We start from the raw sequence: 27,170 nt of genomic DNA, 5'->3' as shown, positions 1-27,170 counted from the left end.
TCTCGAAGGAGCTGGGTTTTTGCAAAATGTTGCCCTGTAGGTACTCATTTATTTTCCTTCACAGGGTAACATGCTGCTGGGTGGGGGTGATTTTCAGTGACAAAATGGCAAATTCAGAATCTCCTCCCTGAATGCGAGTCTTCCACTTTAGTTTGTAACATGGCTGTATTTTGTCAAACAAAAAAACAAACAAAAAACCATTGTGGATTAACTACCCATCAGTGTTGTGTGTAGCTTTTCTTTAACTGTCTCCAGTATTATGTTGTGTTGGGAATTCTCTTTGATGAGAGAATCCCTTTTTCATTATAGCAGAGTGCACAGAGGCACAACACAGCGGAATTTACTTAGGCATGCGTGTATGCTGAGAGTAAATTAACTTGGAGCCAATTCATCGTTTCATATCAATATATAAGGCATTTATTAAGGAACTCCATTCTAGATAGGAAAGTGAGGAGTTAGGATCTCTAATCTATCTATCTAGCTGGATGCAGATAGATTCTAAGAGTACCAATCTACATTTCAAAAGGGATAGTGTCAGGGCAGTAGAGAATGACCAATGTCTTGACCCTCTAGCCCTCTGACTCACTAGTCTGTCCTCCACTGTCTGAGACAAGAGACAGCGCAAAATCCTTAACTTCCAACATGTTGGACAACAAGTCTGTCTGTCCTACCAGTTTAGAAGGGGAGGAGCAGAACAACATAACAATGGAAGGAGAAAACCTAGCCAGCCAAATGTACCTTCCATCTTTTTCAAGGGTGAATCTGATAATGGCTCTGGCAGCAACAATAAAGGAAAGCTGAACTTTTCATGCCTCTCCAGCCTTCTTTGCATGGAGGACCAGTTTCTAGAGGGACCCTTCAACATTCCAAAGAAGTAAAGCTGAGCTGTTTGGCATGTAAACAGCACAACATGTAGCTTAGTGCTCAGCTTTGATCAGTTGGACTGTTGGTTGACTTTAGCATTGTTGTTGTTGGCTTTAGTATGTTTCTTTCTGTGGCTTTCTCTTTGGACTTCTTTAATATGCACGTGAAGAAAGGAGACATGTGTACTTGTTTTTGTAGCTAGCTATCACCCAGCATCTTCCCAACAAGTTTTTCCAAGGGATGTCTTATGCATTGCATGCTGCCATGCTTTCTCTAATTATTCACATATTCCTTTCCTTTCAATCACCTGGTCAACAATAAAATTAGAAAGCAGCAGTTGCTGACTTTGGCTTGGAGTAAACGGTGCGGGGGCAAGGGGGATGTATTAGCACTGTTCCATAACGTTTTACACAAGTGTTGGTAAAAGATTTCAAACAGTGCAATGTCACAATATATCGGAAGTGTTACAGTATGAGAAACGTGATGAATAAGGAAGATACCAGCTGCAGTATATGCAGGGGCGTAGCTAGGGGAGAGGGGGCCCGTGTTCATCCCTCTCTCGAGCAGCCCCCCATAGTGAGGGAGACAATGCAGAAAATAGGGAGGGATGGAGCTGGAGGGCCCTCAGGAGCTGGGGGCCCGTGTTCTTTGAACCTTTTCATTCAATTATAGCTACGCCCCTGAGTATATGCATTCTAGTGGCCCATAAAAAGGTTATTAAAAAGAGCTTGTACAAAGTCTTGTGTAAGGGATTGTGCAAGTGGAAGAATTGCTTTGGATTTGTTTTTCTGCTAAGCTGGAAATATCCTTAAGCAGAAGGGACCAGAGGCGTAACTAGGGAAAACGGCGCCCGGGGCAAGCACTGAAATGGTGCCCCCCCACCGCGCCTCCCCGCCCCCCCAACATACTACATTATACTTAGGTTTTTCCTCACAAGCGCCCGCCGCCGCCGCCAAGCCAGGCCACTGACTGGCCGCCAGGTGCCAGCAAAGCAATGGGAGGGGGCCGCGGGTGGCGCGGAAGGGACCGCTCGTGGGGAAGGGGGCGCCGACGCACTCCCTTGACTGCTGCAGCACTGCTGCACTGAGCAGGAAACATTTGTATTAACAAAAAATTAAAAATTAAAAAAAAAATTGGTCATGGCGGTGCCCCCCACGTGACCAGAAAAGATGGCGCCCGGGGCACGTGCCCCCCCTGCCCCCCCTATAGTTACGCCTCTGGAAGGGACTTTCTGCTAGTGGAAGGATATCTTCAGATCCAAACCTTTATGTGATATAATTTTGAGGAGATATGCTTTGAAGCAATAACAGGGAATTTACTGTAGAAGATTAAACACAGAAAATACATTTTTCCACTATTTGATTTACAGTAGTCACATAGCATGTAAGAGTGGCCATTTTAGGGGTGTTGTTTTCATTTTAGGGCACCTAGTCAATAATGCAGCATACCCATCCTTCTTATGGTTGATTTGTTTTTCAGGCAAGTACATAAATGGTTTTAGAATCTTAGAGTTTCTAAGAAAACAGCTTTTCTCAACTTTTGAGGGCATGCACATACCTCTTGCCTGTGGGCTCTCCAGAGGCATCTGGTGGGCTACTGTCAACATGTACCTTCCATCTTCTTTAATCTGCAGGATCCATATTAAAACAGGATGCTGGTCTAGATGGGCCTTGTACCTGATCCAGCAGGGCTGTTCTTATGTTCTTAACTTACCGTATATACTTTACTGGAAAATCATGTAATAGGAAGAATGTAATAGGAAGAATGTGTATGCAGCATGTACAGAGAACAAAATGTACAGAGACAGACAAACACGTGGACTAAGTTATAACAAAGAGATCCCAGTTTTGCAGCTCTTGTTCACATGACGTGTGTGTGTGTGTGTGTGTGTGTGTGTGTGTGTGTGTGTGTGTGTGTGTGTAAATGGTTAAGAGGAAGGAATGGGTTGAAGCAAATTCTACTTTGGCTATTTGAAAGCTGAGCTATGTCATTCTAAAATTCAAATGGTAAGCTTTTCTCAGACTCCAGTCAGTACCCTCACCATAGCACATCAATAGAATATTACCTTTAATATATTAATCTCATGGATGTTCCCAATCTAGACTGAATAAATATGAATTACAGGTTGGTTCCTGCACTACAGGTGGACCTGTGGCAGCCTGGCAGCATCTCCTACATCTCCAAGGGAGCAGTTACAGATGTACGTGTATCAAGGAACACTTCACAAATTCTTCTACACTACCTACAACAAGCAAACATCCAATATATGTAAGCATGAATTTTAGCTTCAGAAGATCCACTTAGTGGGTTGTGCCAGGGGATTAGGTCTGTTATATATATATACACTCTGTTTATTATTGTGCCTTTTAAACCATTGTAATTTATGAGTACCTATATTTTTCACAAAACTGTTATTTGACTTGATGCTCGCAGGAGCTCTCACATGCAGACAGTTTAATTAAATAGTCTCCTTTAGAATGGAGCTAGAATCTCCTCAGTGCATGAAGACCAGCTTCAGTTGTCAGAAAAATACTAATTATTGCCACCGAACACAGTTCTACAGTTGCCTTAATTTGGTCTTATACTTAACATTCAAGTATGCTGTAGAGAGATACACGCACTCACATGCTTTTAAATTATATACGGGAATATACTAGTATCTTGCCACCAAAAAAACACAGCTCCATTATTACTGTTTTGCCTCTCTCTTTATTTAGCAGTAAACACACCTCGTCATTCCTCACCACAGTGTGTTGTAAACAGTGTAAAATGTCATAAACAGCATTTCTCTCACAAACTGAGAGGATAATTTTGGCCCTAAGAATGTGCATGTCAAGGAGATTTGCTTGTATGTCAAGGAAATGAAGTAATGCAAATAATGTTACAGGATTTCAATATTATGTAAATAATATTCAGGATTTAGATACTGGAAGTGCAGTAAAATAAATATGCCATTTGTCTATTGCTGCTGTCCTAAAATATACCAGATTGTTTTAAACTGTTAAAACCTAGCCAGACCTGGATCCCAAAGAAACCTCCTTCTCTGAGGAAGAGGAGCCGATCCTCTTCTGGCATTGACAACGAACCAGTAGTCCACAGTCCTTAACAAACAGCCAGAACTGACACCCCCCGGGGGGATGGAGCCTGAGAGCTCAGGAGATCTGATGCCCCCTTCTGGACCCTGGGCCTCACTTCAGGTCCTCCCCTGTTGCCTCTGGAACCCTGAAAACAATTGTGGTGCCAGATTAGACCTGCCATCCAGAATGGGCAGAAGAGTGCCTGCCCGGATGCCCAAGGCCTCCCTTCTGATAGGCTTCCTTGGAAGGAGGAAGAAGCAAGTGTAGGTGCAGGCCTCGGATCAGAGCCAAGCTAGCTCCAGGAAGGGGAAGGGCTTCCTGGTCATACATCAACCTGTTAGTTACAGCTAGACCTTTGCTGATACCCACCAACCACTGGTTTCTCAATCGCAGTTTTAAATATCAATGACTGGGAAATTGTGACAGTTCTCGCCAACCACGACCTGAGTATCTGCGATTTGGCAATTATTCTTTATTTATTTTATTTTATTTTATTTGCAATTTCTGGGGGTCAAGGTGATTTCTGGGGGGTCAGGGGGTGATTTCCGGGGGTCAGGGGTGATTTCCAGGGGTCGGGGTGATTTTAGCTCCAGGGGTCAGAGGTGATTTTGGGAGGTCAGGGTGATTTTGGGAGGTCAGGAGGTGATTTCCGGGGATCAGGGGTGGTTTTCGGGGCTCAGGGGTGATTTTTTTCTATTTTAAATGGTATTTTCCAGTCTTTTCTTGACCGCAATTCCCCTAACCCCCTGTTTCCAATGTATTTCTATTGCTCTCCAACTGTGAATCTGCCAACTGTGAGGTTTTCCTGGGCTGGAACCCTTGCGGTTGGCACAGGTCATCCTGGGAAGCTCATCGAAGAGCCTTTTCCTGAGACTGCTGCTCCAGCTAGCCTTCTGTTCCTTACTCCCACTCAAGTCTCCAGCCTTGCACTCTGATCATTCTGTTTCCTGGCTCGAGCTTTGACAATTGCCCCAGTAACCAGCCTAGCAGCTCCCTCGGTACCTCATATTGCCAAGGCCTGGGCATTGACAATTTTGACAGCATAGAGACCTGGTCCAGGAGTGTTGCAAGCAAAAGTGACTCAGTTAACCATGAAAGTGAATGCCTTGCAGGGACAATATCAAGCATGCTCCAAGGTGAAGGCTCCATCTACATCTGTACATCAGAAATGCCCATAACTGTTCCTTCGGAATTTGAAGGAGATCTGGACTGGTTCCTTTCCTTTTTGGCCCAATGCCAACTGTATATTGAACTCCAGACAGAAGACTTTCCAAATGACCAGACTCAGGCCTGTTTTGTCATTCAACATTTAAAAGAGCAGGTTGCAAATTGGACTGCCCGCTCCTGCAAGCATGCCTATTCCTGGATCATTTTCAAGCCTTTGCTGCACATCTGAAGCTGGCCTTTGTGGACTTCTTGAAGGTTGAGATGGCCAATAGTAGAGTCTGGAGATTGTGACAGGACAAGGGTTCCATGACAGATCACATGACTGAATTCCATTTGCTGGCCCAAGACCTGATATGTAACAACACTGCATTAATTAAATTAATTTAATTAATTACATTAATTAATTAATGGGTGGACCAACTGTCCAGTTGCTCAACCTTGATCTTGCTCTGTCTCCAGATCAATGGGTAACTTGAGGGATGCTGACAGGCACAGGGATGCTCTGTCTATCAGTCCCATGCTCTCAGTGCATGCACATGTCCTCCCCACCTGAGTATTGAAGCACCTGCACTGCTCTGCTTGGGGCTAACTTCAGAACATTCACCTGATCCCAGCAGGATCCATTGCATTTCATTGTCCGAGTCACCATACACTTTCCGGACCAACAAATCCTTCAGACTTTCATCCTGTTTGACTCTCATGCCTCTAGCGGACACCACATTCACCTAGCTCTGGAGGATCCCTACTCAACCCAAGACTGCATCTCTCATAGTGGAAGCTATTGAAGTCTGAAACCTCACATGAGGTTCAATGACTCAGTGAGGCACATAGTTGGCTGCACCAGAAGGTGATCCAGTTTAACTTAGTGGCAACCCATATTTCCCCATTGGTTCTGGGGATGTCCTGGTTGACACTGAATGATCCTCCAGATGTTCACTGTAAAAACTAGCTTGAATTCTGCTCGTATCGGCCTGAAGTGTTTATCACTGATCCTCAGAAAAGCAACTTGGTCCCTGCCACCGTAAGCAGCAAGTTTTCCTATGCAATGTGCAGACTTTCAGGATATGTTTGGGTTGAACAAGGCAGATACCCTTCCCCTGCATCACTCTATGATTGTGCAGTCGATCTGATCCCCAGGGCCTCCTTCCAGTAGGTTGCCTATATTTTGTTCCTGAGTTTTAGTTTTTTCCCCTTTTATATATTCTGTTGCTATATTTATTGCTATCCTGCTACAATATTGTGTGTGTATGTATGTGTTTGGTCTTCCTTCAGGAAAGAAAGGTGGGATACAAGTAATGAATGCAATTAAACAAAATATATAACAGACAAAAAAGGGAATACTGCCACATAATATAACAAATATAATCATACATATATATAAAGAGAGGAAAACAGACAATGGGGCAGTGTACTCTCTGGGGGGAAAGGAACAGAATGTTACTTTTAACGTGGGCTAACTTGTTTACATTATGTTCTTTCATTCACTTAAGAATATGCTTCCTGTATTTTCCAAAGTACTGTTATAATTCAAAACTACTGCCTTGTTTGACAGCATGTTATAAGATTCCACAGCCCTCTTACTTCCAACTGAAGCAGATTTATTCCACTGGCATAAATAGGACTTAAATCAACATTACATCCTTTTACCATAGCTGTAGATTGGGAAGTACTATTAAAATAAGATGACAGTATACCAATTATTTTTCTTTGTACTTTTTACTGTACTATGCCCTGCATTTATTGAAGTTTTTTCCCCTCTCTTTTGAATGTAGAGTCCTCATATCTGATCTGCAAAAAGCAGTAGAAGAGCAAAGCGGCTTGACATCATCCAGGAATCGTAGATCATTACCAGAATACAGCTATGAAATATATCATTCATTGGAAGAAGTATGTAACACTAAATGGTATCTCATACATTTGCCAAGTACAGGTTTTTAACCTCTAGTAAGATGCCAGGAAAATAGCAAACTGATACTTCTTTTTTAACAAGAAACTCTGAAATAAGTCTTTAGAAATACTTTCTAACAGGCAATGAAAAACTCTCAAAGGAATTCATAGCTTCGTGCATATTGTGCTAATATTACATTTCCATGCTTGAAATTTCTGCTAAAGGAAAATGATCAAAATAAATTTAATGTCCTACATTTTGTTTTGGTATTTTCAGATTCAAAGTTGGATGCATCATCTCAACAAAACACATTCAGATCTTGTTCACATGCTCTCTGTTGGCAAGTCATATGAAGGGAGACCACTTCTTGTGCTAAAGGTAAAGTTTAATTTATAAACTATTAGGAAAGTCGACAGGATTATAAAAATATGAATGTCCAGGGAAGTGCCAGTCTAGAAACAAGATCAAAGATACAGTCTTTCATGTGAGCTATTTTCTATATGAATTATTTAAAAAGCCAGACTGACCCCATTCATATTTTACAGTAATGGCTGTGTGATTACCTCCCTGCTGTTGCTAGTGTGAGAACAAATCACTTGATTCCTGTGGGAAGCCAATTAACACACATTAATATCTATGCGGAAGTGGGTCTCAGTAGCAGCCACCCTACCATTTTTCTAGCAATGGGCTTTAATTCTTTTGATCTTGATGAAAATTTGAACATGAAATTTTAGTGGTACCCAGCCATCCTCTGCCAGATCCTGGAGCTCTTGAATCTGATGGCATTTTCAGTACTCATTCTGCAAGGCTGTTTATTTCGATGAGGACCAAGAACTTTCTTCCTACTCTTCCGCACCCATCCCAGTTTCAGCTGTGCGAAACCTAGATAATGCTTCTGGGGCTCAACAAACTGCTCTGGGTCATTTGCCCACATATTGCAACTATGCTCTGGTTTTCTAGACCACATTCCATTGCTGCAGATTTTCCTTAGTGTCAATGTTATAGTTAACCGCCCGGAGATGAAAGTTTGGGGCAGTGTACAAATGAATTCATTGATGAATGAATGAATGAATGAATGAATGAATGAATGAATGAAAACTTACTTCCTAGGGAACTAGGACATGTGGGGAAGTGGGGATGGATATTGATCAGGGCCATAATTGGGAGAAAATGCTAATGCCCCCCTCCCCACAATCCAGGGGCACAGCAAGGTTGGAGTGGGCCCAGAGACAAGCTGGGGGAGTCAGTCATGTGACTTACCTCTGGGGGGGCCCAAGGCAGTGGGCCCCCAGACAACTGTCTCCCCTTGCCCTATTATAGTTATGCCCCTGCCACAATCCCAATCTGGATCGAGTCCCTTTTGTCTGGGAAAAGTTAGTCATGGTAGGCTGGGCCAGCAAAGTCCAGGCAGGTGTTATAGGGTAAGAGAGGCTGAGAACAAGACGGAATAACAGGAGAGTATGGTACTGGATAATGTGGTGGGGTTTTTGGCTAATCCATTCCTTGATCCAGGCCAGCTTTTGATTGGGGCTTTTGTTACTTGTGTCTTCCAGTCCTGGAGTAGAGGCGGGGTTAACAAACAGCCAGCAGCAAGAGCACTGAAAAGCAGTCTGCACTTGCCTCTCTGTACATAGTATCTATTTCATTAAACTATTAATATTCTTGATTCCACTCCACTGCCTTGTCCTTGCATACCACTATTCTCTCCCTTGGATTCTACAGATAGCAGGACTGGGAGAGCACAGTCAGGAAAGACTGTTGCACCAGCACCGGCTGGCTGCAACTGAAGTGCTTAAACAAGGCTCAGGAAGACCTCCTCCTACGTCTTGGTGCTACTTGGTCTCATCTCCTACAGTTGTGTGTCCTCCTGTTTCCTCCTTCTGAGGAGATCCTTCTGCCTCATTAGACCTCTCCTGGCCTAGTCTATAGGCTACCAGCCACACACTCCACCACTAGCACTGCTGAACCTGGGTTAGATGGCAGGGTTGTTCCTGGGTAGAGATTATGGTGGCTGCCCAGTGGATTCTGGACCTAGGAGCTCTGGAAGAGCTTTCCCTCAGTGTAGTTTCATCCAGGCCTTTCCCAGAGCTGTGAGGATTAGTGCTGAGTAAAGAAGGAACCTTTGGTTCAGGATTAGGCTTCTGCTGGCCACTGACTCCTCCTTCTCTGAAGACTCCCCTGGTTGAGGGGATCCCTGAGACCCTTGCACATACTGCTTTTGTTTAAAAACAGGCACAAAGGCCTCAAATTATGCCTGTAAAATAAGGTTTTATAGGTCCTACAAAGCACTGTTCAGATAATTTATTTGAGGTGTCTATAAGCAAGGCTGGAGTTTAGGCTGGTCAGGTTATAAAAAGTCTGTTTTTTAAGGTTCTCTGGAAGCTTTCTAACCTGATCCAAAGCATGTAAATTCACCAAAATAGATTCTCATGCCACCCAAAGTGACATTTCAATGATACCTTATCTTATACAAAAAGAACTTATTAGTCCCAGCATCACACTTAAGTCTCCTTTCCAGTTTTCAGTTTAAGTAGTATATGTATTTTATATCTGAATTAATCATAACTTTTCTCGCCGAAATTTACCATTTGTGATTCCTTTGGAACAGTTATGAAGGGTTTCAACTTCTAATTTAAAAAATCAACGTGTATTGTGTTATGTATTGTGACAGTATGGCCAGTATACAAAGAATTGTAAAACTAATCCCAATTAGCTTTAAACATGTTTTTCCTCTGTTTTACATGGTGTGTTTCTTTTGGAGCTAAGAGAATATCAAAGAATAGTCTGACAAGGCATCTGGGGATCAAAGCAAGACACAAACCGCCTATCTGAGCTGAAGAAGCTCTTTATAGCCTAGCCTGTGTTTCTTATTTTCATGTACACATGTTTATTGTTGCAGCTGGGCAAAAGATCACGGGCTTACAAGAAAGCTGTCTGGATAGACTGTGGAATCCATGCAAGAGAATGGATTGGCCCAGCCTTTTGTCAGTGGTTTGTGAAAGAAGTAAGTATTTACTTCACTGCACTCTTTCAGAATTAAACTTTCTATGCAGTATATATGACAGGCTGTCATGGCAGAGATGTGCACACGGCGATGGCTGTGGATCCAGCTTCCCTCAGGGAGACTGTCCTGCCCCCGCTGCTCAGTTGGCCTCTGCACATGCACAGAGGCCATCTGTGGGGTTCACATGGCACAAACCCACTGTGCTAACTCTTCAAATAGCCTCCATGCATGTGTGGAGGCCAACCAAGCAGCAGGGGTGGGGCAGTCTCCTTGGAATGCTGGGTCTGTGGTCACCACCATGTAGAGCATAATGGGTAGTGCGGCAGGTAAGTTTGCTTCCATTTAAAGTTCTGTCTCCTGCTCTCACTGCCCGGAGTGGTGCTTATTGGCCACGACTGCATTTAATGGTTACTAGAGCTTAAGTATCTGTATCTGTCAGCATCAAGCTGAGGTCTCATGATGTCTTTGAGAAACTGATGCAGCTTAATCTGCTGTTATTACCACCTTACATAAATAAGGCTGAAATGGACCTGGTCATAAGAGCATAAAAAGAGCATTGATGAAACAGGCTCAAAGCTAGGGCTGCCATATGGGAAGGAGGGCAGGTGTCCTGTGCCTTTAAGAGATGCACAGAAGTGGACATTTCAGCAAGTGCAGCATGTCATGCAGGTGAAAGAAAAGCTGCACCTTCTGAGATCCCCTCTTCTGTGCTTCTATTAAAGGTAGAGGTGACCTGTCCTTTTCCTATGGCAGTCCTGTCAAATCTCCTTTTAAAGCCATCAAAGTTAGTGGCCATCACCACATCCTGTGTATAGCTTACTGCTTATTCCAGTTAATAGTTCCACTATCATTGTGGCTGGCTGATGTTTTGATCTGCAACTCGAGTTCTTTAACATTCCAAAGCCAACCTAACCAAAGCACATCAGAGCAGGAGTCTACTATCCAAATGGCAACATGGACTGTTGTTATGAGTTTTCAACATGTGCCCAAGGGAATGTATTTGTTCTTCATTCCATTGAGGTAGTTCTGATTTAGGCAAATGCAGGGATTGTACAAACATAAATTACTCATGTTTCTGAATCCCTTTATTTAAAGGGTGTACTGGGGAAGCATGGATTTATTTATTTATTTTTCTGGGAAGAAAAAACACCAGTTCTACCCCATGGATTCAACATTTCCAGACACTTGAGCTCTCTAAACCACATCAGATAAATCTATCATGGTTTTCTGAGTCTGCACCTGATATTAGGATAATGGAAGAGATGTTTGTCAGTGCTATTATTCATGATGATTAAGATCAGAACCTCTGCATTCAGAGGCAATTTATCTCTGAATACCAGATGTTGGGGACAAATGAGAGTGATGGCTATCTCCTTCTTGTTCTGCTTATGATCTTTCCAGGAGCACCTATCTGAAATTGTTTAGCTAAACCTTCTTTCTGACATACCATAGAAGTACTTAAAACAGCCTGTTGGATTGGCACAATACAGGAGAACCTAAGTATTCACGGAGGTTCCATTTCCTGCAATTGCCACAGATATGGAAAACGTGAATACGGAGTCATCCATCTTGTCTGTCTGTCTGTCTGTGTCTGTCTGTCTGCCTATCCCACTTTGGAAACTTTGATTGAAAAGTGATATATAAATATTTGTAGTAGTAGTAGTAGTAGTAGTAGTAGTAGTAGGCAATGGGATTGTGGGAGTTAGGTTCCTGGAGGCCCCAAAATTTGCCCCCCCAAACAGGGAAGGTTTAAAAGGGCAAGATAAAGTGCCCTACCATGCTCTGCGGGACTCCTGGGATCCAGCAATGCCCCCCAGAAGTTGGAATTGTCCATTTTTAAACATTTTCCAATGATTTTTCACAGAGATTTTCAAGTAAATGAGCCAAAAAATGGCTCAATTTCACAAAGTGGTAGGCAGAAATGACCTCAGAGGTCATGGATACATGAGTCTTAACCCTTTCAGTGCATATCAAGGTTGGGTGCCAATTACCTGACCGTGGATATGTGAGACCGTGGATGCCAGATCTGCATATGCCAAGGTTTGCCTGCAGTTGTTGCATTCTCTCCTAAACACTAATTTGCTATTATTATTATTATTATTATTATTATTATTATTATTATTATTATTATTAAACACATTTCTATACCGCCCTAACCCAAGGTCTCAGGGCGGTCTCAGGGCAGCTAGGAGAACTGTTGCTCATAAAAGAGGGCCATTAGCTTGTGCTTTAGATTTCATATGTTCTGCTTTCTGTGCCTGTTCATACCTCCCTTACCATGTCAAATATTATTATTTCCCCCAGAAATGTGTTGTAGCACAAATTGTTTGACAGGTACTCAATTGTACATTTTTCTTTTTGCTAAATAATAAAAAAAAAAGTTAAATTAACCTCAGAATGTCCTAGTGTAAGAGGCTAAATCCTGCAAATGCCTTCATTCTGAGCCATTGTTTGCCCTGCTTGAAATATATGAGTGGACCTGTTCCCAAGGGTATTTATGTATATAATTTAACTCTTAGGCTATTCTTGTAATAAACAGAGAAAGATTGTTGATTTCAGAGCTGCGGCGGCTAAATAGCATTTTTAATTGGGGACTAGCTGGTGGATAAATTTTTGTTCTGTAGAAAATCTGGGCCACCTAATGGTGCAGTGGGAAATGACTTGCCTAGCAAGCATGAGGTTGCCGGTTCAAATCCCCGCTGGTATGTTTCCCAGATATATCGGGCAGCAATATAGGAAGATGCTGAAAGGCATTATCTCATACTGTGTGGGAGGTGGCAATGGTAAACCCCTCCTGTATTCTACCAAAGAAAAACCACAAGGCTCTATGGTCACCAGGAGTTGACACCGACTCAAGGGCACACTTTACCTTTACCTAGAAAATCTGGAACACTGAGGGGAAAGTAGTCTTCTAAACTGGTTTGTGTGTTTTGGAAGGAGAGCTGGTCTTGTGGTAGAAGTGAGTATGAATTGTCCCCTTTAATAAGCAGGGTCTGCCCTTAAAAAAAAAAAATTTATATCCCACTCTTCCTCCAAGGAGCCCAGAGCAGTGTATTACATACTTAGGCTTCTCCTCACAACAACTTTGTGAAGTAGGTTAGGCTGAGAGAGAAGTGACTGGCCCAGAGTCACCCAGCTAGTATCATGGCTGAATGGGGATTTGAACTCGGGTCTCCCTGGTCCTAGTCCTCATGACTGTAGCTCACTCCTCAGTCCTCAGACTGGGCTGTAGCTCTGTGGAAGAGCATCGGCATGCTTGCATGCAGAGATCCCTCCCAGGTTCACTTCCTGACATCTCCAAGTAGGGCTGGAAGAGACTGCTGCCTGGAGCACACAGTGATACAGATTGTGCATATTAACCTGTGGCATGCATGCTGATGTGTGGAGGTTCCTGCCAAGGGGGATAGGCTGGATGTGCTGACCTCTGAGCCTCTTCAATATGCTATTCAGGGGATAGGGATGGGGGGGGGGGCAAGTTATTGAAATATGGAGTCCAGTGCCTAATTGTCGCCACAAGGAGGCATGCAATGCATTCTTTCCCAAATAAGTAGGTAAGTTGCCTCTGTTTTGTTCTGCCTTTGGGGCCATGAGTGTTCACTACAAAAACTGTTTAAAGATATAATGTGAACATCATATTTTGTATTTAATTTCATTTGCAGTACATTTGAGACATTAACCCTGAATTTCATTCCAAATATGAGCAATGTAATACCACAGGTGGAGCTTGGTAAGACAACAGTGGAGGTGATAACAAAAGAGAGCTATTCCTGCAGCAGCCAGGGCATACAGAAGAAGGTTTCAAATGACCATTGCCAGACCAGACTCCTGTATAATTGTTCATCAGCCGGGCACAGAGAATTCATTAAGACCTTAATACTCTGAGTCATATTTTACTTGCAAATAGGAGCAGTTTTGAGGGAAAATATGTGCTGTAGTGAGTCAGTTCAGCTTCCTTGATTCCTTCTGCTGTTCAGAATCATAATATGGTCTGCAGTGCATGAACAGTGGTATAAATTTCAGTCTTGTGTTTTATGTGTGGCAATAGGCACTGCTTTAAAGGTGTGAGAGTTGCTTCCACGTGATGCAGTTCCATACGGCTACAGCAACATGACAACAGGGTTCCAGTGTACCTGATCTTGGAGTAATAATTAATAGGTTTGATGACATGATCAGTCCCCTGTTCTGTTTTCATGCCTTCAGTGTGGGCCACACATGTGTTTTCCACAGCCATTGGGAGATGCTTCTCATGGGCGTTACCCCGTGCAGCTGCAAAAGTATGGAAATATCAGAACCACCTAGGTGGGATCAGTCACATGTACATCATTCAGCTCCCCACTAGTAGACTAATGACTGAGTGGGAAAGATTGTTTCTGTCCAAGTGGCTACAATATTCACATAATACCATGGCCACATGGAATAGCATATGGCTATTAAAATGCCTGTAGGGGGCCTAAGTGGCGCAGCGAGGAAATGCCTGACTAACAAAGCAGAAGGTTGCCGGTTCAAATCCCCACTGGTACTATATCGGGCAGCAGCAATATAGGAAGATGCTGAAAGGCATCAGCTCATACTGCACAGGAGGAGGCAGTGGTAAACCCCTCCTGTATCCTACCAAAGAAATCCACAGGGCTCTGTGGGCCCAGAAGTCAAAATCGACTTGATGGCACACTTTACTTTACCTTTAGGGGGCCTGTAATAACATCTGACTTGGAGTTCAGTCTCTGGATCCCAGGGAATTCAACAGCAGATGCTTCTTGGTTTCAATGGTAGTAGCAAAATTAGACTACATATAGTAGTCATATATTTTGAAACAACTTTATGAACAGCAGGTGTGTAGTGGAGGGGGGACCCGCAGAGATGGAATGTTTCTCTGGCTTTTGGGGTGGGCATGGCCATGGGGGGTTGTCAAGAAGAGCGCCTGCACAGACAAACAGTAACTTGTGTTAAGTAGAATAGTATTTGATAGCTCTATTTAAATCATTATGGGGAGAAGACTGTGACTTAACACAGACTGTGGATGTTATCTTGCTTTCTTAGAAATACTGTATTTGTTGGAAATTCTGGTTGGAGAAGGGCAGCTTAAACACCAAGTTAAAATCAGGATATTTCCTCAAAGCTGTTTGAAGAGTTAACTTCATGGGGGGAGAGAGTTCTTAAGTGTCAAGTGACTGCAAAAATTGTAAGGTTTTTTTTTAAATACAAAGATTATTTGTACTATTTTATGCCCATCCATAGGCTCTCCAGACATATCAAAGTGACCCAGCCATGAGAAGAATGCTAAATCAACTCTATTTCTACATCATGCCTATTTTTAATGTGGATGGATACCATTTTAGTTGGACACATGTACGTGATATTTTTTTCAACATTAAGAAATTGGTCTATCTTGCAAAGAGATTTTCACTCATAAAACCTAATCCAGTATTTTAGATTATGCAAAGTGTATGTAATAAGTGGGAGAACCGTTTTTAATAAAAATAAATATATTATGGAGTGTCTTTACAAAGATTTGTTATATGAGTGTGATACTGCTTTATTTTTAGATTATTTTTAATGCTTTAAAAACCTATTGATAGGATCGATTTTGGAGGAAAACAAGATCAAGGAATTCAAGGTTCCGCTGCCATGGTGTGGATGCTAATCGTAACTGGAAAGTGAAATGGTGTGGTAAGTCTAGAAGTAGGCTGAATTTGAATAGTAAACAATATATCCACTTTATAATCAACGTACTGAGTAGCAGTGCAAATTATACAGAAGTTTTGATTATTCTGTTGTAATTGTGCCAAGAGCAAAAATCCCTATTTTAATTTAATTTCATTTTTTATCATTTTATTTTCCCCCCTCTCCTCTCTCTTCCTAATCTCACACTGCAGGCATGAGGATATTTCCTCAAAGCTGTTTGGAAAGTTATGTTCTTGGGGAATGAGGGCTGAGCAGTGGACACTAGAAGGGTCAGGATTGGGAGAGCCAGGCAGCAGGGGACAAGCTGGGAGCCAAGAGTCAGGAATGCACCAGAGACAGTCAGGAGCCAGGAGAATGTCTGGCTGCAGGGACACTAATAACAGTCCCTCAGAGAGCCTGGAAACTGAAAACTGTAGGTCCTACAAACTGAAACGCTGCTGCAGTGCAGCATATCACCACAGGGGGAGGAGTAAGCAGAGTCCCAGCCTCATGGGCGGAGAGCTAGTCTTGTGGTAGCAAGCATGAATTGCCCCCTTTGCTAAGCAGGGTCTACCCTGGTTTGCCTTTGAATGGGAAACTACATGTGAGAGCACTGTAAGATATTCCCATGCAGGGGATGGGTCTGCTCTGGGAAGAGCTGTTGGAGATGGAGTTCCAGTGCACCTTTTGCAACAACTATCCAAATGACCACTAGGGGCATTGGGAGTTGAGTTAGTTAGTGAAGGTCTCTTTACTTATCCCTGCTTTTACTTCTACTCTATGACCCCTACCTTGACTCCTGAGGTATTTCCTCTCTCTCTCTCTCTCTCTCTCTCCACCTATCCATTATGTAACTAGGTCTTTGCTATCCAAAAATGTACTCCACCAATATAAGCCTATTTAGTTTAGATTGTACAACAGTCTCCATGTGTGTTCTTTTGATAATTGCAGCAACAACACTCTGCACTCTACTCTGCAACTGGAGTGGATAGCTTCCTTTGTTTGGGCGCTTTGAAAATAAATTACAAATTCTAACAAGGGCACCTGCATGCTTGCATGCAGAAGATTCCAAATTCCCTCCCTGGCATCTCCGAGATGCGGCTGAGACTGAGAGTCTCCTGCCTGCAACCATGGAGAAGCTGCTGCCAGTCAGTATTGACAACAGGGATGTGCATGAATTGATTTGTTGTTGTTGTTTTTATTTGTACCCGAATCAAATCACCCCCCAATTTGTTTTGGGTCTGAATCTTCCCACTCCCCCGAATCACCCCAGATTCGATTTGTACCTGAATTTCTGAATCGGAATCAATTCAGATTTTTTAAAAGGGTCCCGGGGCCAAAAGAGTGGGGTGCATGGTAGTGCCCAATGGGTAGAAGCTACCACCCAGATTTCAAAGGAATTGGGCAAAGGGGTGATTTTTAATTGATTTTTGAAGATGGCAATGTCTTTGGGGCAGATTCAGGGCAGAATGGGGGTTTGGGGGGCATAAGAGTGGGTCAGATGGTAGTGCCCCAATGGGTGCCTGCTATCATCCAGATTTCAAATAAATTGGTGAAAGGGATGATTTTTAAAGCATTTCTGAAGTTTGCATGTCTTTAAACTTTTTCCAGTAGGGAATAATAGGGATTTCAGCAGTCCCATAACTCCACTTAAGGGTCACCAGGGTGGCCCAGAGCGAGTGGTGGTGTAGTGCACATAGGGTGACAACCATCCCCAAACCCACAAGCCCATGGGGTACTGGGTTTTGTTGTTTCTGAGGTGTTCTGAAAGTAGATTCTCTGGTAGCAAATGAGAGTGGATTAAATTGATCTCTGCTCCCTGACTCCGGTCTTTAGTTTAGTTTGGAACTTACAGGAGCAGTGCCCTATTCCTCAGTCACTGACTTTAGCAAGGTTGGGAGGCCTCTACCCTGGCAGGCTGGTCATCAGAGGATTCTCCTAAGTCTGAGAATGCTGGTAGGAGTGCCTCCTCTAGGTGTAGCAGAGGGGGTAGAGTCGATAGGACTGTGGTTTTCTACCCTATTTCTGCCCCTGAACTGCCCATTGTGGGGCTTCTGGACCAGGGTCACAACAATAGCCTTCACAGTATAGTTCAAAACAAACAAGGTGTGGCATATTTGAAAACAACAACAGTCCTTAATCAGGTGATCCCTGTGTTAATGCATAGTGTGAGTGAGATACATGAAATGTTGAATACCATGTCTTTGCAGTGCAGAACTAAATGTTGGAATAGATACAACATCTGGTGTTATAATTCACCACCATGTAATTCTAGATGGTGGGGAATAGAAGAGGTAATGTTGACAGGTCAGCAGGCTGCAACAGCGGAAGGAAAATCAGAAATTTAATAGCTGTTTCACCTTCCAGCTGTCCTGCCAGCTCTTTGACCTTGGGGAGCAGTGCCAACTACCCACAGAGCCTCACCTCGCTCCTTTGTAATGCCAGGTTGGTCCAGAGAAATCAGAAATCATCCATGATCTGAGTATGGATGAAGAGGCCAACCTTGTATGTATCACAGAGACTTGGTTTGGGGAGGCTGGTGGCCCTGTCTGGTCCAAGCTTTTCCCTCCAGGGTACTCTGTTGAGGAGCAACTGAGGGGGCATTGGTGGGGAGGTGGAGTAGCTGTGATCAATAACATCTCCCTTACCAGGATTCCTGTTGAAGTGTCTGACCATAACAAATGTGTGTACTTAGGTTTGGGGACCAGGAGTAGACTTTTTTGGTGTGCCGATCAACTCATTACCCACAGAGTCCTTAACTGAGCTGATGGACTTGGTCTCGGGCATGGCATTGGAGTCTTTCAGGCTCTTGGTGATGGGACCAACTTCAGGACCAATTTGTCCGAGGTGGCTCAGAAGTTCATAGCGGCTGTGACAACTATGGAGCTATCCCAAGCAGTTTCAGGACTGACACATGTTGCTGGACACATGCTTGATCTGGTCTCTTACTCTGATCATGGTAGTGTTCCATGGGTGGGGACTCCTATGATTTTTCCCATTGTCATGGATGGTTAAGGTTAGACTCACAATCATGTCTCATCTCCACAGGGGTGAGAGGCCTATTAGGATGGTCCTTCTGAGAAAGTTATTGGATCCGATAGGATCCAATAGCACAGCATATTATATTCAGTGCTGAGAAAAGGAAACTACAAAATCAGACCTTTCGTCATCCTCTCCTGACTTGATGAATCCTCTTCTTCAAGAGAGGCACAGTATAAGGGCTGTCTCTGCCTTCAAGACCCTTTGAATACATTTTGAAATTCCCTTCTTTTGTGTTTCCTCCTCCTCCTTCCCTCTAGCCAATGGGGGCACAGTTGCCCATGTCAAAACTTGATTTGTATGATAATAAGCCAACCAAGAAAAAAGGAGATTACAAGCCAGTCGGAAGCCAGTGCCAGAAAACCAATCAGCGAGGGGAAAACAGACCTCGAAAATGGTGCTCACAATGTCAAAATGTTTTGATCGAAATGGGGTTGTTTTGCTCCAGTCTTGAAACAGGCCCTTTATTTATTATTTTTTATTTATTTATTCGATTTCTATACCGCCCTTCCGAAAATGGCTCAGGGCAGTTTACACAGAGAAATAATAAATAAATAAGATGGATCCTTGTCCCCAAAGGGCTTACAATCTAAAAAGAAACATAAGATAGACACCAGCAACAGTCACTGGAGGTACTGTGCTGGGGGTGGATAGGGCCAGTTACTCTCCCCCTGCTAAACAAAAAAGAATCACCACATTAAAAGGTGCCTCTATGCCAAGTTAGCAGGGGTTAGTAGTCATATATTTTGAAACAACTTTATGAACAGCAGGTGTGTAGTGGAGGGGGGGACGTGCAGAGACAGAACGCTTCTCTGGCTTTGGGGGTGGGCGTGGCCATGGGGGGTTGTCAAGGAGAGCGCCTGCACTGATGAACAGTGTTATTAAGTAGAATAGTATTTGATAGCTCTGTTTAAATTATTATGGGGAGAAGACTGTGACTTAACACAGACTGTGGATGTTATCTTGCTTTCTCAGAAATACTGTATTTATTGGACATTCTGGTTGGGGAGGGGCAGCTTAAACACCAAGTTAAAATCAGGATATTTCCTCAAAGCTGTTTGAAGAGTTAACTTCATGGGGGGAGAGAGTTCTTAAGTGTCAAGTGACTGCAAAAATTGTAAGGTTTTTTTTTAAAATACAAAGATTATTTGTACTATTTTATGCCCATCCATAGGCTCTCCAGACATATCAAAGTGACCCAGCCATGAGAAGAATGCTCATGGGCCTGATCCAGCAGGGCTATTCTAATATTCTTCTGTCAAAAGGGTGCTGCCCTCTGCTACTGTTGCTATGCAATAATTGTGTGTGCCCACTCTAGAGAGCAACTTGTGGCTCTTGCAATGATGCATCATTGGGCACTGGGCATGGCACTGTGACTGGCACAGAATATGGGTCATTTATTCTTTATTCATCTGCTTTGTTCCATGTTCTGTGGGAGAATACCTTTTTTAAAAAAATTAATGTGTGTGAACTTGCAGTGCCCTTTGGTTCACCCATAGGGAATAATGGGAATTCGAACTGGACTATTATTCCCTATGGGTAGTGCCTAGGGGTACCAAAATGGATTGTGTGATATGTCATAATGGGTGATACCTACCACCCAACCCACAAAACAATTGGGCTGTTTTAAAGGAATTTTTGAATTTTTTCAGGGTCAATAGGTTATTTGATCTGCTGATGACCCTGAAAAAATTCAAAAATTCATTAAAAATTTCCTGACTGTTTGATAGCTTTGTGGGTTGGGTGGTAGGTAGCACCCATCATGATGTACCACCCAATCCATTTTGGTGTCCCTGGGTGCTACCCATAGGGAATAATGGGCCAGTTAAAAATTCCATTATTCCCTATGGGCAAACTGCTAGAACTGGTTTGACCCTGGTTCAAATGTGAGCCAAATCAGCAGCTGGTTTGATAAAACCATTATTCAAACTGGGGGCCCCGGTTCAAGTCTGGTTTGAACTCAAACCAAACCAGGAAAATCTGGTTTTGTGCACAGCCCTATCTACCTGAATGTTTCTTGTCTGCTTCATTCCTATTATACAAAATGGAAAAGAATGAAATGAGTAAATGCTTTAATCTTAAACATCAATTGCCTTTTTAAAATATGAAGCATTAGCTTACATCTGGGTGGCTCTTTTTATTAGCTGTTATTACATAAAATGTTTCCAACTGAAGACTTGGGAATTCATTCCTCATGTTCAATCAATCTGATCTTTCACTCCATCAATACACATGTTCATGCTGCTCTGCTCAGATGGTACTCCCATACGGATCTTCCTCTGCAGGAACTTATAGCTATTTGATTCTTAAAACAGTCCTTTTTGATGTAAATGATTTTTCAGAAGCAAAAGGGAGAGAAAGAACTGCAGTATATTTGCCCAAGGATAAGCAGCAAACTAACAACAATGATAGAATTAGAAGTTGGAAGTCCTTTGCTTTGATTCCCATGAACATTTGTCATCTTCCATTGCTTCTCTCAATGAGTCAAAAATGAATAGGAAAATCATAGTTTATGTTATCCTGACCTGTTTAAAAAACCATCACTCTGTATTCTTATGAAGATGACTCCTCCAGTTTTCAGGCCTTGAAATTCTTCACAGGTGCCTGAGGGCAGGTACGTTTTGAGCATTTATTTTTTATATTTTGTCTTCTTGTGTTTGGCATTCAGCTGGCTGGATCGTTTCTTTTTCTTTTAGGCAACATTTCTATGTCAGCTCTGTTTCCCTTCTGTTTTTTGACATGAACACCTTTACGCAAACTTTACCTTTGTTGCTTTTTATTCTTTATGGGCTGCAAGAAGAAGTTATAACCATTTGACTTTGACTATTCTCTAGTTTATATTAAATGCAATTATTTAATTGCATTTCTAATTTTAACCTTGACTTCCATAAGCAACACTAGATTTCAGATCTAGATTGTCTATATTTGAGAGCTCAGTCAAAGATCCCAGGTTCAAACCCTGGCAGCTACAGTTAAAAAATCCATATAGCAAGGATGGGAAAGATTTTTGCTGCAGACCTTGGAGACCACTTCCCACTAGACAGTGACACAAGCCAGGGACAGTACGCCGCTGGACAGGGACACCGGAAGCTTCTAAATTCCCACCCATCCCTTTACTTTTTAATAGGAATAATTGGAAATCCACTAGAACCTTCTCTTAAGCCTAATCATGCATCCTTACTTCCCTCTTTAACCTCTACTATTAAACAACACATGGTAAAACATGAAGATTTAAGTACTCCTGGTTTTATCATGAGAACGGTGTCATCTAATATTCCACCAGTATCAATATGCCCTTTTATTCCTTGACACAATAAATAACTAAGATGAAAGAAGTCCAGCGGAAGAAGTCTTGATTTCTGGATCAGCCAGTGAATTCACTATGGAATTAATTTAACCAGTAAATAAAACCCCATAGTACCAATCTTATTATTGTTTGTTATACAGCATTGTCATAGCTCCTGCTATGGAGGAGGGGGGAGTTCACTGAGGTGAATACTTGACTATAAGGGATTCACAGTATGCTGCCACCACCCACTTTATTTTAATGTGGGACAAACCACTCTCTCCATATAAGATTCCTGGATGGGGGTGGGGATGTAAAGTGGCAAAACCCTGCCTAGAAGGGGCTGAGAATTCCTAGGCCTCCAGAGACGTGTGACTAAGGCAGACACAAAATGAAGAGTAGCACACTTCACCAAAAAGGATTTATTATTCGGTTAAAAGAAAAACAAGCCTATGCAATAAGAACAATTGTCTCTTCATAAATCTGATTGTAAGAGAAATAAGTTTTAATTAACCAGGCAACTGAGATTCAAGCAATACAATCAGAGGTGGATTTAGCTACGGACCTCAGGGACCAGGTCCGTGGCCTCCTGGGGGGATCTCCAAATGATGGGGGGGGCATCCCAGAGCCCCGCCCCCTTCCCTGCTCACTGCCTCCTCAGTGCCATCCCGCTGCCCCACACTTATATTTGCCATCTTCACCACCAGGGGTGGGAGGTGAGTGGCTAGTGGAGCAGGCCTCCTCTCATTGCACAGCAGCGGCAGCCTGTCCAGCCGGCGCGCCGGCGCTGTGTGAATATGGAACGCCGCATGCTGGTGATATCATGGCATGCAACGTTCCATATTCACACTGCACAGGCAGGCCCGCTAGACAGGCCACAGTGGCTGGGAGGCCTGCTCTCCTCGCCTCTCACCACCGCTGGTGAAGATGGCAAATATCGGTGTGGGGCAGCAACAGGTGTGGGGCAACGGCAGGATGGGCATGGGGCAGCGGCAGGGCTCTGGGGAGCCCCCCGATCATTTAGAGCCCCCCTCCCTGGAGACAGGAGCAGCGGTGGGCAGCAGCTGGAATTTATTCTATTTTAAAAATTAAGGTGGGCCTCGCGGTGGGGGCAGCGGTGGGCCCTCTTTCAAGTCCAGGCTGCTTTTGGACCTAGGTGTGCCCCTGAATACAATAAAGGAAAATAACTTCCCTCACGCATCTAACAGAACTGGTCCCTGGCTTATTTCTCACAGGCAGGGATCTTCCTGTTGTTTCCAGCCTCCATGCTGTGACCTTCTCATTTCCTCAGCAGCTTCTCAGCCAGCTGCTTCCTTAGGGCACACTTGGGACAGAACAGACAAACAAAACAAAGCTTTTTCTTCTGCTGATGCTGGTGGCTATGGGTGTAGTTCCCACCCAGTGCTCTGGATTGGTCCTTCTTCTTCTTCTTTTTTTAATTTTCCCCAGCTGTTTCCCTTATTAGGAAAGGCCCACCCTCCTAGCAGTTGCTCTAAGTGAGACCTGCTCACAGCGCATCTTAGAGAGGAAAACTGGTCTTGTGGTAGCAAGCATGACTTGTCCCCTTAGCTAAACAGGGTCTGCCATGGTTGCATATTAATGGGAGACTTGATGTGCGAGTACTGTAAGATATTCCTCTCAGGAAATGGAGCCGCTCTGGGAAGAGCAGAAGGTTCCAAGTTGCCTCTCTGGCAGCATCTCAAAGATAGGGCTGAGAGAGATTCCTGCCTGCAACCTTTGAGAAGCTGCTACCAGTCTGTGTAGACAATACTGAGCTAGATGGACAATGGTCTGACTCAGTATATGGCAGATTCCTATAGTCCTATGAGGCCTAGTCCTCCCTCAAATCCTTCCCATCACTAGAAGCATATACACCTAATGCAATGGAATCTGGAAACTTTGACAGAGTCCTGAGGCATTCTTGTAATGAATTATATCCAGAAGAACAGGCTGTGGCAACAAGATGATAAAAATGCCTTCACAGTATTTTGGGTTTGGCACCAATATCCTGAGCTTATAAGCATAACCTTACATGAGTGTTGGGTAACTGAGAATCTATATATGTGTGTGTGTGTCCCGGGGGCCCAGCTGTTTGGCTGGGCGCCGGCACACCCAGGAGACCAGAGGTGGAAGCCATGGCCGGGGAGGCAACCGGGCCCGGCCGCGGAGGAAAGCAGCAGCGGTGGGCCCAGCCGCAGAGACGGCACTTGACCCAGTGGTGCACCCGGCCACGGAAGCGGCACTCAGCCCACCGGCGGAGATGGCACTCAGCCCGCCGGCAGGCCAGCCACAGAGACAAGCAGCGGCGGCGGGCCCGTCCGCGGAGGCAGCAGTCCGCGGAGGCAGCAGAGGCATCACTGAGGAGGAGAGGTGACTGCTGGCCCCAAAGAGCGCACAGATGCTCTGTACGGGGTTGGCTAGTTGGGAAGGAAATTCTTCACCTTAAGAAATAAAACTCAGAGGAGGCTCATTGCCTCTCACTGCTTGAGGTAAGTCATAACGTGCTGCCTCAGCCCCACCCCCCACCAGCCCTGCCCCTGGATAAGCCCAGCACTGACACAGGCCTACCCTCTCATCCCTAGAATTGCCCACCAGGCAGAGGCTGACCCTGTGCTGTCCCTCTTTGCCCTCACCTTCTGGTGTATTCTCTGACCGTGTGCTGGAGTTGGTGCATGGCGCTGTATGCTCCTTGCTGTATCAGGCAGTGTGTGCCACCCCTAGTCTCACTGACCTCCATAGTCCAATTCACATGTTATGTTCAACACTCGTACGAGCATATAGTATACGCAGGTCCAGATCGGTACACAGGTACAATCATTCACATGTTATGCTGAACACAAGTACAGAAGTACACTTCCTGTCTGTACCATGCATTTGAAGGGCTGTATCCAGGCTCACTTTTAAATTGAACATAGGTACAGTCATTCACACAGACACAAATTTGAGTGTACAGATACAGGGGTGTAACTATAATAGGGCAAGGGGAGACAGTTGTCTGGGGGGGACCCCAGAGGCCAGTCACATGACTGACTCCCCCAGCCGCGCACCCGCCCGGGCTTCCTTTAGTTGTATTCATCCTCCGAAATTGATGTGAGTGTTAAGACCTGGAGCTACCAAAACAGCATGTCTTTCTCTAGTACCATTCAATGACTTGCATCGTCCACAATTTACAAAACTTAAAAAATAATAATTTAGGATGATGCTCTATTTTACTATGCTTGTTGTTACCACTATCCAGCCTCATTTAAGATTTCTTTACTTCATGAGCTGAGCTTCCGTGAAGCAGGGGCCCATTTTAAAACCTTGTCTCTGGGCCCACCTTGCTACGCCCCTGTACAGACATCTGTACACTCGTGCAGCATACGGTCTGGATCGGGCTCATGTGTTGCTATCACTGTGCTCTTCTCTTCAGCACCCAAAGCAGACAAGCTTGGTGCTGGAAGGGAGAGTGCCGCAGCAGCGAGAGACAAGGTCTGGTGGAACTGGAGACAGCACATGCAGCCTGATACAGCAAGCAGCAGCATGCGCCAACACCAGGAGAAGAACAGGGTGTGAGCCTGGAAGGTGAGTGGGAAAAGGGATGATATAAGTACTGACCTTTGGGCAGCTGAGTGGAGTTGGGGAGGAGAGTGCAAGGCCAGGAGGGGGAACTCAAGCAGCAGCAGAGGTGAGGGTGGGGCCGTGGCAGCAAGTAGATGGGTGACCCCTGCAGTGGGGGCGGGGGGCAAGGTGCCCACACTTGCCATCCATTGATGCACTCAGTGCCTGAGGCCTGGCCTTGCCTCATGGGAGATCCATGCCTGCTAAAACTTGTGCCAGAACCATCATCAGACAGCTAGAGAAAAGGCCACTTTTCACACAGACCAAAGGAGAAAAAGCTGTCTCCCTTGCTTTCTGTGATGGGAATGCTATAAACGCCACAGGGCATCCACTTCTTTGTTTCAGTGTGAAAGCCACTGTGAAATGTGCACTATAAATTATATTTTCCGTCTTCCATACTAAGATAATACAGCATACTGAGTTTATGTTAAGCTTTGCACTCCTGCAGTAGGAGACTGGGAATTCAACCATCTTCTGAAACAACCTCGGAGGCAATGCTGTCATTTCCTGTATTTCCATTGTCTTGTTGTGTTTGTAGCTGACATTTACTGCATTCCCTTTTAGCCTTATTCTTTCTAGACCTGAAAAGTTTAGCTGTATGAACAATATTAGATGAAGAAAACAACAATATTGAGAGAAAATTAGAGCTTTACATTGGCATATAGCATTTCTGTTGAGCTATTTGTATTTGCATTTCTTTTGACTGTGGGGATAATATTGGAACATTGCAGTTCTGATGGTTTGAAAAGCCTTTAGGCAGTGTGAACCGCTGCCTCATAAAGGCTGCTAACCTATGAATTTGTATTTTATTTATTTATTTTTACATTTATATCCCACTCTTCTTCCAAGGAGCCCAGAGTAACCATCCAGACATACATGTTTATGCTTATCCTTACAACAACCCTGTGAGGTAGTTTAGGCTGAGAGAAAAGCAGTTGGCTCAGTACCACCCAGTGAGTTTGATGGCTGAATGGGGATTTGAACTTGAGTCTTGAGCCTCCTCAGTAGTCCAGCATCCTAACCAATACACCATGCTGGCTCTTAAATTAATTTTTATTAAAATGTTAATTAAAATTAAAATATGCCATTTTAGCTGTTAGTTAGATCTCCTAGAAAGAAGGCAGATTTTATTCATTCATTCATTCATCACATTTATATACCACCCAAACTTTCGTCTCTGGGCGGTTAACATAAAACAATTAAAACACATATAAAAAGTTAAAATAATTCAGCAATTTAAAATCAGTCACAAAATTAAAACCAACAAATTTTAAAAGGCTGAGAAAGCTTGATTTAAAAGATAAGTTTTTAGATGTTTTTTTAAAAATTGCCAGAGATGGGGAGGATCGTATCTTAGTGGGGAGTGCATTCCACAGTCTCGGGGCAGCAACCGAGATGGACCTCCTCAGATGACCTCAATGGGCGGTGGGGCTCATAGTAAAGAAGATGCTCTCTTAAATACCCAGGGCCTAAGTCATTTAGGGCTTTTTAAGTTATAACTAGCAATTTGTATTTTGCCCGGAAACCTATTGGCAGCCAGTGAAACTCCATCAGCAAAGGAGTTACTTTATTTGTTATTTTAAT

At 43.7% G+C, this 27,170-nt stretch overlaps 1 protein-coding gene across 3 annotated transcripts in view; it reads left to right on the top strand.

Moving 5' to 3' along the window:
* Positions 1 to 27,170, top strand: part of CPA6 (carboxypeptidase A6) — an 86,294-nt gene that overhangs the window by 41,233 nt on the left and 17,891 nt on the right. For 2 of the 3 annotated variants that reach the window (XM_053250864.1, XM_053250865.1), the window contains exons 3-8: positions 3,008 to 3,132; positions 6,881 to 6,995; positions 7,273 to 7,374; positions 9,896 to 10,000; positions 15,236 to 15,346; positions 15,577 to 15,667. In XM_053250864.1, coding sequence (XP_053106839.1) covers positions 3,008 to 3,132; positions 6,881 to 6,995; positions 7,273 to 7,374; positions 9,896 to 10,000; positions 15,236 to 15,346; positions 15,577 to 15,667 — 649 coding nt within the window. The remainder of the gene's footprint in view (positions 1 to 3,007; positions 3,133 to 6,880; positions 6,996 to 7,272; positions 7,375 to 9,895; positions 10,001 to 15,235; positions 15,347 to 15,576; positions 15,668 to 27,170) is intronic. The other variant, XM_053250866.1, reaches the window with a different exon arrangement.

This window comes from Hemicordylus capensis, chromosome 4, assembly GCF_027244095.1.
Source record: "Hemicordylus capensis ecotype Gifberg chromosome 4, rHemCap1.1.pri, whole genome shotgun sequence".
Lineage (NCBI taxonomy): Eukaryota > Metazoa > Chordata > Lepidosauria > Squamata > Cordylidae > Hemicordylus > Hemicordylus capensis.
This window is presented reverse-complemented; position numbering and strand designations above follow the sequence as displayed.